Raw genomic sequence first — 12,154 nt, 5'->3', positions numbered from 1 at the left:
AGAAAATCTTGAATATATGATTGAATGTGATTTTGGTTTTAATCTGTTACATGATTTCTTACATTTCGAAAACATTAGCCTATTTCATATTTCATTAATTGCTAATTATATCACAAACTTTAAAAAATAACTGCAGCTTCTTGCAATTTGGATTTGACTGTTAATTGGAAAGCCCTAATATTTAATTATTATTATATATAATATATAGTTATTATTATATATAATATTTAATTTATTTTTCATATTTATGTTATTTATTTTAATTTTAATTTTATTATATATTGACCATAGTAAATGTGGTATAAATGGTCTGTATTTGTCTTGTGATTTGTCTTAAATAATAACAATAGTAATAATATTTTTGACTGACAAAAAAGTGCCAATAAGAAATTATTGGTATCGGTATCGGTATCAATGAAAATGCAAGAACAAGTATCGGTATCGTATCGAATCCTAAAAGTGTGGTATCGCCCATCCCTAATATATATATATATTAGAGATGCGCGGATAGGCAATTATTTCATCCGCATCACAAAAGTCGTCATCCACCCGCCATCCAACCGAACTAACATTTTATCAAAACCACAACCGCCCGCCACCCGTCCGTTGTTATATATATTAAATAGACCAGGGTCCGCACCATAACAGCAATAATTAGGGCGTGTTGTGATGGTACTGCCTTTATCACCCTCTACAACATGTACAGACAGCGTGACAGCCCAGTCATATGTTGAGTGCGGCCTCTGCTTGAACACGAAAGTGACAGCAAGGCATACTTGGTCCACAGCCATACAGGTTACACTGACAGTGACCGTATAAAACAACTTTAACACTCTTAATATGTGCCACACTGTGAACCCACACCAAAAAAGAATGACAAACACATTTCGGGAGAACATCCGCACCGTGAGACAACATAAACACAACAGAACAAATACCCAGAACACCTTGCAGTCCTAACTCTTCCTGCCTGAAATATACACCCCCGCTACCACCAAACCCCGCCCCCCCCTACACTGTGCCCCCACACATCAACCCCCTCCCACCCCCCTCCGTGTGTCGGTTGAGGTGGGCGGGGTTTGGTGGTAGCGGGGGTGTATATTTCAGCCAGGAAGAGTTAGGACTGCAAGGTGTTCTGGGTATTTGTTCTGTTGTGTTTATGTTGTCTCACGGTGCGGATGTTCTCACGAAATGTGTTTGTCATTCTTGTTTGGTGTGGGTTCACAGTGTGGCACATATTAAGAGTGTTAAAGTTGTTTTATACGGACACCGTCAGTGTAACCTGTATGGCTGTGGACCAAGTATGCCTTGCTGTCACTTACGTGTGCAAGCAGATGCTATGTACAACATGTGGCTGGGCTAGCACGCTGACTGTACATGTTGTAGAGGGTGATAAAGGCAGTATCAACACGGCACGTCCTTATTATTGTTGATTGGGTGAAAATCAGCAGACTTTCGAGAGAATTGGTTCAACCGCCACCCGCCCGAATCTAATTAAAATCCATTTTTTTCGTCATGCATCCGCCCGACCCGCGGATTATCCGCGGACTCCGCGGTTGTGTCCGCAAACCGCGCATCTCTAATATATATATATGTATATATATATATATATATATATATATATATATATATATATATATATGTATATATATATATATATATATATATATATCTTAGGCAGCTTAGTCACAGATGACCATGCTAATTTACGCTCTTGTGTCAGACACTTATTTCGATTTGATGTTTAATTTTTTATTTAATTTATTCTAAATTTATTTTATTTTTTTAATTTTGTAATGGTACTTTAATTATTATTAATAGTTTTTGTTTTTTTTATTTAAATAGTTTTGTCATCCTATTTTAGTCAATTATTAGTAATATCTTTTCAGTTTTAATGAGTGTTGTAATTATACAATGCACATATCTAATTATAATTTTCACATTTTAACTTGATGTTTTGTTGATACGGTACATTCATGTTTGTTGACAACGCCTAGCATGGCTGTACAAGCCAATTCTTGAGTGACAGTCCCTGTTGCACTTAGTGCAAACATGTGTAGAGACTTCATCCCGCTCCTGCTGTGCGATGGTATTTGCAGTATGTTTCCTCCTGTCTCTCTTCTCCTCTGCGAGCTGGCCTCTCCTCAAATCAGCCTCTGCGATGCCCCGTCTAACCGCTTGAGGCCAGACATTTCGGTTCTCCGCCTGTATCTCCCAGTTGTCCAAGGGAATATTACACGCCTTTAGATCTCTCTTGCATGCGTCCTTGAACCGGAGGGAGGGACGACCAACATGTCTGGTACCAGCAGCCAGTTGTCCATACATAATGTCCTTGGGAAGCCGTCCGTCCTCGATCCGCCGAACATGTCCCAGTCATCGAAGACGGCGCTGGCTAAGAAGAGAGTTCATGCTATGGATATTAGCCCGCTGAAGAATGACACTGTGTGGAATATGGTCTTGCCAACTGATACCAAGGATACGTTTGATGCACCGCATGTGAAAAGCGTTAAGTCGACGCTCTTGTCTCATGTAAGTAGTCCAGGTCTCGCTTCCGTAGAGTAAAGTGCTAAGAATGCAGGCCTGATAAACTCGGATCTTTGTATGTTGAGTAAGAGCGTTGTTTTCCCATACTCGCTTTGCTAGTTTAGCCATGATGGTATTTGCCTTTCCGAGCCTCCTGTCAAGTTCAACATCAAGCGAGAGTTTATTGCTGATTGTCGAGCCTAGGTATATAAAATTATCTACTACTTCTAAAGTGACACCATTCATCTTGATAGCAGGATTTGCAGCACCTTGAACACTGACATTGGTTTTCTGCAGGCTAACTATAAGTCCAAACTGTTCACAAGCATTCGCAAAACAGTCACTTAGACGTTGTAAGGCTTCTTTGGTGTTGGTAACAAGAGCAGCATCGTCTGCAAAAAGCATCTCTCGGATTAACACTGACCTCCCTTTGGTTTTCGCACGTAATCTTGCCAGATTGAACAATTTGCCGTCAGACCGTGTGTGTAGATAGACACCCTCAATGGATGTGTCAAAAGCGTAGGACAGGAGTATAGAGAAGAATATTCCAAAAAGAGTTTGTGCTAAGACGCAGCCCTGCTTAACACCACTGTTGATAGAGAAGGAGTCCGAACAGGATCCATCATACAAGACTGTTCCCTTCATGTTGGAATGGAAAGAGATCAACATGCTGAGTAGTTTTGGAGGACATCCAATCTTTTGTAGTAGCTTGAACAGGCCCTTCCTGCTGACGAGATCGAAAGCCTTAGTTAGATCTATGAACATCACGGAAAGAGGTTGACCCTGTTTTGTACTCTTCTCTTGAATCTGCCTGACTGAAAATATCATATCGGTCGTCGATCTTCCAGCCCTGAAACCACATTGGGATTCAGGATAGATACGATCTGCAAGTATCTGTAGCCTGTTTAGGATTATGCGTGCATAAACCTTCCCAACGATGTTCAATAGAGAAATTACAGTCACTGCGGTCCCCTTTATTCTTATAAAGTGACACAATAGTGGCATCACGCATGTCCTGAGGTACTCCTTCTTCCTCCCAGCAAAGACACAGTAATCCGTACAGCGGTTTAAGCAGGGCAGGCTTCCCTTGCTTGATAGCTTCAGGTGGATTGTTATCGTTACCTGGTGCTTTGTCAGATGGAAGTGAATCAATAGCTTTTTCAAGCTCTACCATTGTAGGCACTTCGTCGAGTTCATTCATGATTGGTAGCTCCTTCGTATAATTTAGAGCAGCATCAGAGACAGTTGTTTCACGGCTGTATAGTTCTGAGTAGTGCTCCACCCATCTGACCATCTGTTCTTCTCGATTGGTAATCTTCTCCCCTATCCGAGATTTAATTGGAGTAGTCCGTTTTATAACAGGTCCTACTGCTTTCTTTATACCATTGTACATGCCACGGATGTTACCAGATTCAGCACTCATCTGGATATCTTCGCAGAGCTGCTGCCAAAAGTTGTTTGCACACTGTCTGGCAATGCGCTGAGTGGAACAACGAGTACTCTTGAGTGTTGCAAGTGACTGAGCATTTGGACATCTCTTGTATGCCAAAAATGCTTTGCGTTTGGCCTCAATTGCTGGTTCCATAATTGGTAGATAGGCATTAAACCAGTCGTGACTAGTTCTTTCCCTCTTCCCAAAAGTAGAAATAGCTGTATTGTAAATTGCTTCTTTAATGGCGTTCCATTTTGCTGTAGCATTTTGCTCCGGCAGGTTTTGAAGAGCTTGGTCCAGGGTTGATACATAATCATCCACCTTGCATGAAATTGACATCTTTGATGTGTCAATGCAGGCACAACTCTTTGCTTTGGAGCGATGAATTTTACGGGGCTGAAGGCACACTTTGGCGCTCACAAGGGCATGGTCCGTATAGCAATCTGCACAATGATAGCTTCTAGTAATAAGAATGTTATTTAGTGACGACCGCCTAGTGATTATCAGATCAAGCTGATGTCATCGATGAGACCTGGGATGTTTCCATGATACTTTGTGCGATGGTTTGCACTTAAAAAAGGTGTTTGTAATACAGAGGTTGTGATAGGTGCATAGCTCCAGCAGCCTCTAGCCATTTATGTTCATCTTTCCGATGCCATGGTGTCCCAAGCAAGATGGCCATGATGCATGGTCTGCGCCTACTCTGGCATTAAAATCGCCAAGGACGATTAAGCACTCATCTTTAGGAAAACCCTTGATCTGCTCATCAAGTTGCTCATAGAATCTATCTTTAATCTCCTCAGTTGAAGAAAGAGTAGGAGCATAGACACTGAGAATGTTCACTGGACCTGTAGCAGTGCTGAGACGGATAGACAGCAATCGCTCGGTACCTCCTGATGGAGGTTCCACTGATGCCAAAAGTGTGTTTCTGACTGCAAAACCAACTCCTTGCTGACGAGGCTCCTCAGGTTCTCTACCTTTCCAAAATAATGTATAGTTAGCCTCTCTGAGAGACCCACTGGAGGCTAGCCTAGTTTCTTGAAGAGCAGCTATGCTGACATCAAGCCTGGCAAGCTCCTTATCTATGATGGCCGTCTTTCTGGCGTCGTCCACTTCACGAAGGTCATCAGAGATTCCTGTACACATTGTTCGCACATTCCAGCTTGCTAATCGAAGAGCTGGAGTCTTCTTTCTTTTCTTGTTTTGTTTGTCTGGTACATAAAATTAACCGTCTGCTTTTCATGCCTTTGCAGTACACTAAGCTCCAGGCACCCACTGAAGCAGGCAAACGTATGTACATATATGTACACATATATATATATATATATATATATATATATATATATATATATATATATATATATATATATATATATATATATATATATATATATATATATATATATATGATTGATTTGACATTTATATATCTCCATATATATATATATATATATATATATATATATATATATGTACATATATGTACACACACACATATATATATATATATATATATATATATATATATATATATATATATATATATATATATATATATATATATATATATATATATGTACATATATGTACACATATATATATATATGTATATATATGTGTACATATATGTACATATATATATATATATATATATATATATATATATATATATATATATGTACATATATATATATGTACATATGTACACACACACACATATATATATATGATTGATTTGACATTTTTAAGCCTAAAAAGTGTGATTAGCTGTGCAGTACCAATGGCAATGAATAAATGAATTCCTCTGGTATACTATGCAAGTGGGATTTATAAAAAGAACAGGCAACAGTAAATTAATGTTCTGAGCATTCTAAACGGTAAAAATCGTGCGACTCCCTGTCACCCAAGCACTCCATTTTGTGTCACTAGTGGTCAATGGCTCACCAAAATAAAACAAAATAAACTACACCCAAACAAATCCTAAATGGCTCATTTACAAACACCAAAACCAGTGAAGTTGGCATGTTGTATAAATCGTGAATAAAAACAGAATACAATGATTTGCAAATCATTTTCAACTGAATTCAATTGAATAAACTGCAAAGACAAGATACTTAACGTTCGAACTGGAAAATGTTATTTTTTGCAAATATTAGCTCATTTGGAATTTGATGCCTGCAACATTTTTCAAACAAGCTGGCATAAGTGGAAAATAAGACTGAGAAAGTTGCGGAATGCTCAACAAACACTTATTTGGAACATCCCACAGGTGAACAGGCTAATTGGGAACAGTTGGGTGCCATGATTGGGTATAAAAGCAGCTTCCATGAAAGGCTCAGTCATTCACAAATAAGGATGGGGCGAGGGTCACCACTTTGTGAAAAAATGTGTGAGCAAATTGTCAAACAGTTTAATAACATTTCTCAACGAGCTATTACAAGGAATTTAGGGATTTCACCATCTACGGTCCGTAATATCATCAAAAGGTTCAGAGAATCTGGAGAAATCACTGCATGTAACATTGAATGCCCTTGGCCTTCAATCCCTCAGGTGGTACTGCATCAAAAAACGACATCAGTGTGTAAAGGATATCACCACATGGGATCAGGAACACTTCAGAAGACCACTGTCAGTAACTACAGTTTGTCGCTACATCTGTAAGTGCAAGTTAAAACTCAACGATGCAAAGCCAAAGCCATTTATCAACAACACCCAGAAACACCGCCGGCTTCGCTGGGCCCGAGCTCATCTGAGATAGACTAATGCAAAGTGGAAAGTGGAAAAGTGTTCTGTGGTCTGACGAATCCACATTTCATATTGTTTTTGGAAACTGGACGTTGTGTCCTCTGGAACAAAGAGGAAAAGAGCCATACGGATTTTTCTAGGCGCAAAGTTCAAAAGCCAGCATCTGTGATGGTGTGGGGGTGTATTAGTGCCCAAGGCATGGGTAACTTACACATCTGTGAAGGCACTATTAATGCTGAAACATACATACATACAGGTTTTGGAGCAATATATGTTGCCATCCAAGCAATGTTATCATGGACGCCCCTGCTTATTTCAGCAAGACAATGCCAAGCCACGATTTCCAACAGTGTGACTTCATAGTTAAAGAGTGCGGGTACTCGACTGGCCTGCCTGTAGTCTAGACCTGTCTCCCATTGAAAATGTGTGGCGCATTATGAAGCCTAAAATACCACAACGGAGACCTTAGACTGTTGAACAACTTAAGCTGTACATCAAGCAAGAATGGGAAATAATTCCACCTGGAAAGCTTCAAAAATTGGTCTCCTCAGTTCTCAAACATTTACTGAGTGTTGTTAAAAGGAAAGACCATGTAACACAGTGGTAAAAATGCCCTCGTGCCAACTTTTTTGCAATGTGTTGCTGCCATTAAATTCTAAGTTAATGATTATTTGCAAAACAAAATTTAGTTTCTTAATTCGAACATTAAATATATTGTCTTTGCAGTGTATTCAATTGAATATAAGTTGAAAAGGATTTGCAAATAATTTTATTCTGTTTTTATTTACAAATTACACAATGTGCCAACTTCACTGGTTGTGGGTTTTGTATGTCCCTCTTACTGTAAGTTTTCCTTATTTGCTTTTTGTTTCTTATGAAAAGTTCTGTTGTTTGTTTTTTTGTTTTGACTGTCCTTTCTGTTTCTCCCACATTTGATTTCTTATAGGATTTGCACGGGATTTCATAATAAATTTTTTGTCTAGTACCGTTTTGTCTTTTGGGTGTACGAGCAGCTGTCTTGCTTGTATGTAAGGCTTTACTGCTGAGTTAATTTTGTGTCTTTGCATGGCGTGTAATGCTTCTGTTACTCCCTGGTGTACAGTGTGGTTATGACATCTTGAATGTCAATCTGGAAACTGATGAGATTATCAGAGACATTATTAGAAAAAATGCTGATTTAAATGAGCAAAGTTGGACTTTTTTAAAGCATGATTTTGTCTACTTGTGTCCTGCAGACATCTGTGGAGAACATTCTCTCCCTGAGCAGCAAGAGTGGACCTTCACGGAGGCGCCACAACCACCCCACATTGAAGACGAGCAGCCATATCCCCCACATATTAAAGAGGAGAAGGACCCACACTCCCCTCCGTTTAAAGAAAACAAGGCACCACAGTCCCCCCGAATTAAAAGGGAAGAGGAACAAACGCCCCAATATATAGAGGAAGAGAAGCAACAGCATTCTCACTTTAAAACAGAAGAAGAGGAGCCACAGTCAACCCAAATTAAAGAGGAAGAGTCACAGTCCCCTGACATTAAGGAAGTTGAAGCGCCAGAGTTCCCCCAAATTAAAGAGGAAGATGAGGAGCCACAGCTTCCTCCATTTGTAGAGGAAGAGCAACTGCTCCCTCACTTTAAAACAGAAGAAGAGGAGCCACAGTCAACCCAAGTTAAAGAGGAAGAGTCACAGTCCCCTGACATTGAGGAAGTTGACGCGCTGAAGTCCCCCCAAATTAAAGAGGATGATGAGGAGCCACAGCCTCCTCAATTTGTAGAGGAAGAGCAACATCCCCCTCACTATAAAACAGAAGAGCCACAGCCCACCCAAATTAAGGATGAGTCACAATCCCCTCACATTGAGGAAGATGGGGCGCCACAGCCCTCTGAGTTAAACAGGAAGAGGTGCCACAGCACCAGCATATTAAAGAGGAAGAGGAGGAGCCACAAAAGTGAAAGTGAGGAGAAGAGAGAGGTGGAGCCTCCAAGCAGCAGCTCAACTCAACACATGACAACAGAAGCTGATGGAGACCACTGTGGAGGATCACAAGCAGACAAGATCTTAGCTCCACTATCAGATAGTGACGACACAACGTCTCACTCTCCTGACACTGATGATGAAGACTCTAAAGATGATAAGACATGTCACACTGACAACACACGCTTTACATGTTCTCACTGTGACAAAACGTTTAATTACCGTGGTAATCTGAAAGTACATATGAGAAGACACACTGGAGAAAAACCCTTTTCCTGCTCAGTCTGTGGTAAAGGTTTTGCGGGGAAAAGTGATCTGAAAAGACACACAATAATGCACACTGGAGAAAAAAACTTTTCCTGTTCAGTCTGTGGTAAAAGTTTTGTACAAAATAGTCATCTGAAAAGACATACAATAATCCACACTGGAGAAAAAACATTTTCCTGTTCAGTATGTGGTAAAGGTTTTTTAAAAAATAGTTATCTGAAGATACATACAATAATCCACACTGGAGAAAAACCCTTTTCCTGTTCAGTCTGTGGTAAAAGTTTTGCACGAAATAATACCCTGAAAATGCACAAAAGATTGCACACTGGAGAAAAATCATTTTCCTGTTCAGTCTGTGGTAAAGGTTTTGCAGGAAAAGGTGTTCTGAAAAAACACACAAGAATCCACACAGGAGAAAAACCCTTTTCCTGCACAGAATGTGGTAAACATTTTGCTGAAAAGGGTGAACTGAAAAGACACACAAGAATCCACACTGGAGAAAAACCTTTTATCTGTCCAGTCTGTGGTAAAGGTTTTGCACAAACTAATTGTCTGAAAATACATACAAGAATGCACACTGGAGAAAAACCCTTTTCCTGTTCAGTCTGTGGTAAAGGATTTTTATTAAATAGTGGTCTGAAATTACATACAAGAATCCACACTGGTGAAAAACCATTTTACTGTTCAGTCTGTGGTAAAGGTTTTGCAAACAATAGCTATCTGAAAAGACACATAAAAATGCACACTGGAGAAAACCCCTTTTCCTGTTCAGTCTGTGGTAAAGGTTTTGCGGAAAAATGTGAACTGAAAATACACACAAGAATGCACACTGGTGAAAAACCCTTTTCCTGTTCAGTCTGTGGTAAAGGATTTGCACAAAATAGTCATCTGAAAATACACACAAGAAGTCACACTGGAGAAAAACCCTTTTCCTGTTCGGTCTGTGGTAAAGGCTTTGTGGGAAAAAGTGAACTGAAAATACACACAAGAATGCACACTGGCGAAAAACCCTTTTCCTGTTCAATCTGTTTTAAAAGATTTGCACAACGAACAAATCTGAAAAAGCACACAAGAGTGCACACTGTATAAAAAAACATTTTCCTGTCCAGTCTGTAGTAAAGATTTTATACAAAGTAAGACTCTTAAAGTACACTGGAGACAAACCATTCACCTAGAACAGGGGTCGGCAACCTTTACCAATCAAAGAGCCATCTCGGCAAGTTTCACAAATTAAAGAAAGTAATGGGAGCCACAAAAAAAAATTAAAAATGAAAAACACTGCATACAAAGCTTAAATGCTTTGTGCTATGTTAACCAGGGGTCTCCGACACTCGCACCGGCACGCACTTCAATGTGGAAATTTGATGTTAGTGCAGCCCGCAAGTTTTGAATGAATGGCGCTTGATAGCGTTGTGCTTGCCAACCCTCTCATTTTTCCCGGGAGACTCCCGAATATCAGAGCGTGATGACACTGCATTTGGCGCCCTCTACAGTCCGCCCTAACAGTGTACCTGCTCAACCACACGTAGAATGCAATTTCAGCTTGCTCACGTAAGTGACAGCAAGGCGTACTAACTCAGCAGCCACACATCTTACACTGACGGTACAAATACCCAGAATCCCATGCAGCCCTAACTCTTCCGCTCAACCAACGCACGGAAAGGGGGGGGGGGGTTGATGTGTGGGGGGATTTGGTGGTAGCGGGGGTGTATAATGTAGACCGGAAGAGTTAGGGCTGCATTGGATTCTGGGTAATGGTTGTGTTGTGTTTATGTTGTGTTACGGTGGGATGTTCTCCAGAAATGTGTTTTTCATTCTTTTTTGGTGTGGGTTCACAGTGTGGCGCATATTTGTAACGTAACAATGTTAAAGTTGTTTGATACGGCTACCGTCAGTGTAAGCTGTGTGGCTGATGAGTAAGTATGCTTTGCTGTCTCCTGTGTGTGCAAGTAATAACAACATGCAACATGTGGCTGGACTGGCACGCTGTATGTAAATGCTATAGAGGACAATTACTGCAGTGCAATTAGGGCACGCCCTTTATTTAGTAATTAGAGTGTAGATATGATTATTTTTTCCCTGGGAGTAATCTATGAGAGACATTGAGATCCATAAATCTCCTGGGAAAATCGGGGGGGGTCGGCATGTATGTAGCTGAGCCGCATCAGAGTGGTCAAGGAGCCGCATGCGGCTCCGGAGCCGCGGGTTGCCGACCCCTGACCTAGAAGGCATTATTGATAATGCAGAGCAGAAAGCACGCAGGTGAAAATCCTTTTATCAGCTCAGTTGGCTTTAAAGGTTTCATAGACCGTCTAACTTTGAAAAGACTCACACTCAAGAGAAACCATTTAGTTGCTGTGTGTGTGTGTGTGTGTGTGTGTGTGTGTGTGTGTGTGTGTGTGTGTGTGTGTGTGTGTGTGTGTGTGTGTGTGTGTGTGTGTGTGTGTTTGATGAAAGATTCCCTAATAAGTACCAGTGTAAGACACACAAGTGTGCGGGTGAGAACAGCAGCAGCAAATGAAGAGGCAGGATGTTTTGTCATTGTTCTGTGTGTTACAAGCTTGACAAATTGCTTCTAACTTTTATGTTCCATCATATTTACCCTTGCATGCTAAGAGCATTTTTTAACTGTTAGCGATCTATAGTGTTCATTTTTGTTTCGTAAATGACAGACCATGAGAGATTATCATCACACTTCAACATCTCTAACATGTAAATGCTGCCTCTTTTCTAGATCAGCATTGTAAATGTAAATATGTTCTTAACTGTTTTAACCTGAATAAATAAATGTTAAATAAATACATGTAATCTAGGAAGTATATGTTTATATACTACATTACCCAGAAAGGTTAGTGCTGTAGACAAGAACAGGAAGTAGGTTTAAGTTATGTTGTGCCGTTTGATCAATAAAGAGTTGATATATTGTTACATGTTGTTGTTCCTGCTTTGTCTACACAAGAAACACATTTAGATAGGACAGCTGCTTGAGCGTCGCTCTGAGACTAATTTGATTGGCCAAAATGTGGGAGAAGTAGCAAGGTCACCACGCACAATTTGTGGGGATAGTTTGGATTTCCGTGAATTGACAAAATCGAGACATTGTGAAATCCCAGAGGGACTGAATGAATGATGAACTCATTGACCTGAGCGGGATTGGAAAATGTAATTTGTTGCTGGTGCCAGCAGGGCTCTCAGTATAACAAACCATCTCCCTA

At 40.2% G+C, this 12,154-nt stretch overlaps 1 protein-coding gene across 2 annotated transcripts in view; it reads left to right on the top strand.

Annotated features, from left to right (window-relative positions):
- LOC133653483 (zinc finger protein ZFP2-like) overlaps nt 1-11,826 on the top strand; it is a 22,521-nt gene extending 10,695 nt beyond the window's left edge. Inside the window, exons 3-4 of one of the 2 annotated variants that reach the window (XR_009826738.1) lie at nt 7,936-10,110; nt 11,161-11,826. Coding sequence is in view for 1 of the 2 variants with exons in the window: in XM_062052799.1 (XP_061908783.1) it covers nt 7,936-10,028 (2,093 nt within the window). In the remaining variant the exon portion in view is untranslated. Of the gene's footprint in view, nt 1-7,935; nt 10,537-11,160 lie in introns of those variants that run through there. The other variant, XM_062052799.1, reaches the window with a different exon arrangement.
- The last annotated feature ends 328 nt before the right edge of the window (nt 11,827-12,154 follow it).

Source organism: Entelurus aequoreus, linkage group LG07 (genome assembly GCF_033978785.1).
Source record: "Entelurus aequoreus isolate RoL-2023_Sb linkage group LG07, RoL_Eaeq_v1.1, whole genome shotgun sequence".
Taxonomy (NCBI): domain Eukaryota; kingdom Metazoa; phylum Chordata; class Actinopteri; order Syngnathiformes; family Syngnathidae; genus Entelurus; species Entelurus aequoreus.
This window is presented reverse-complemented; position numbering and strand designations above follow the sequence as displayed.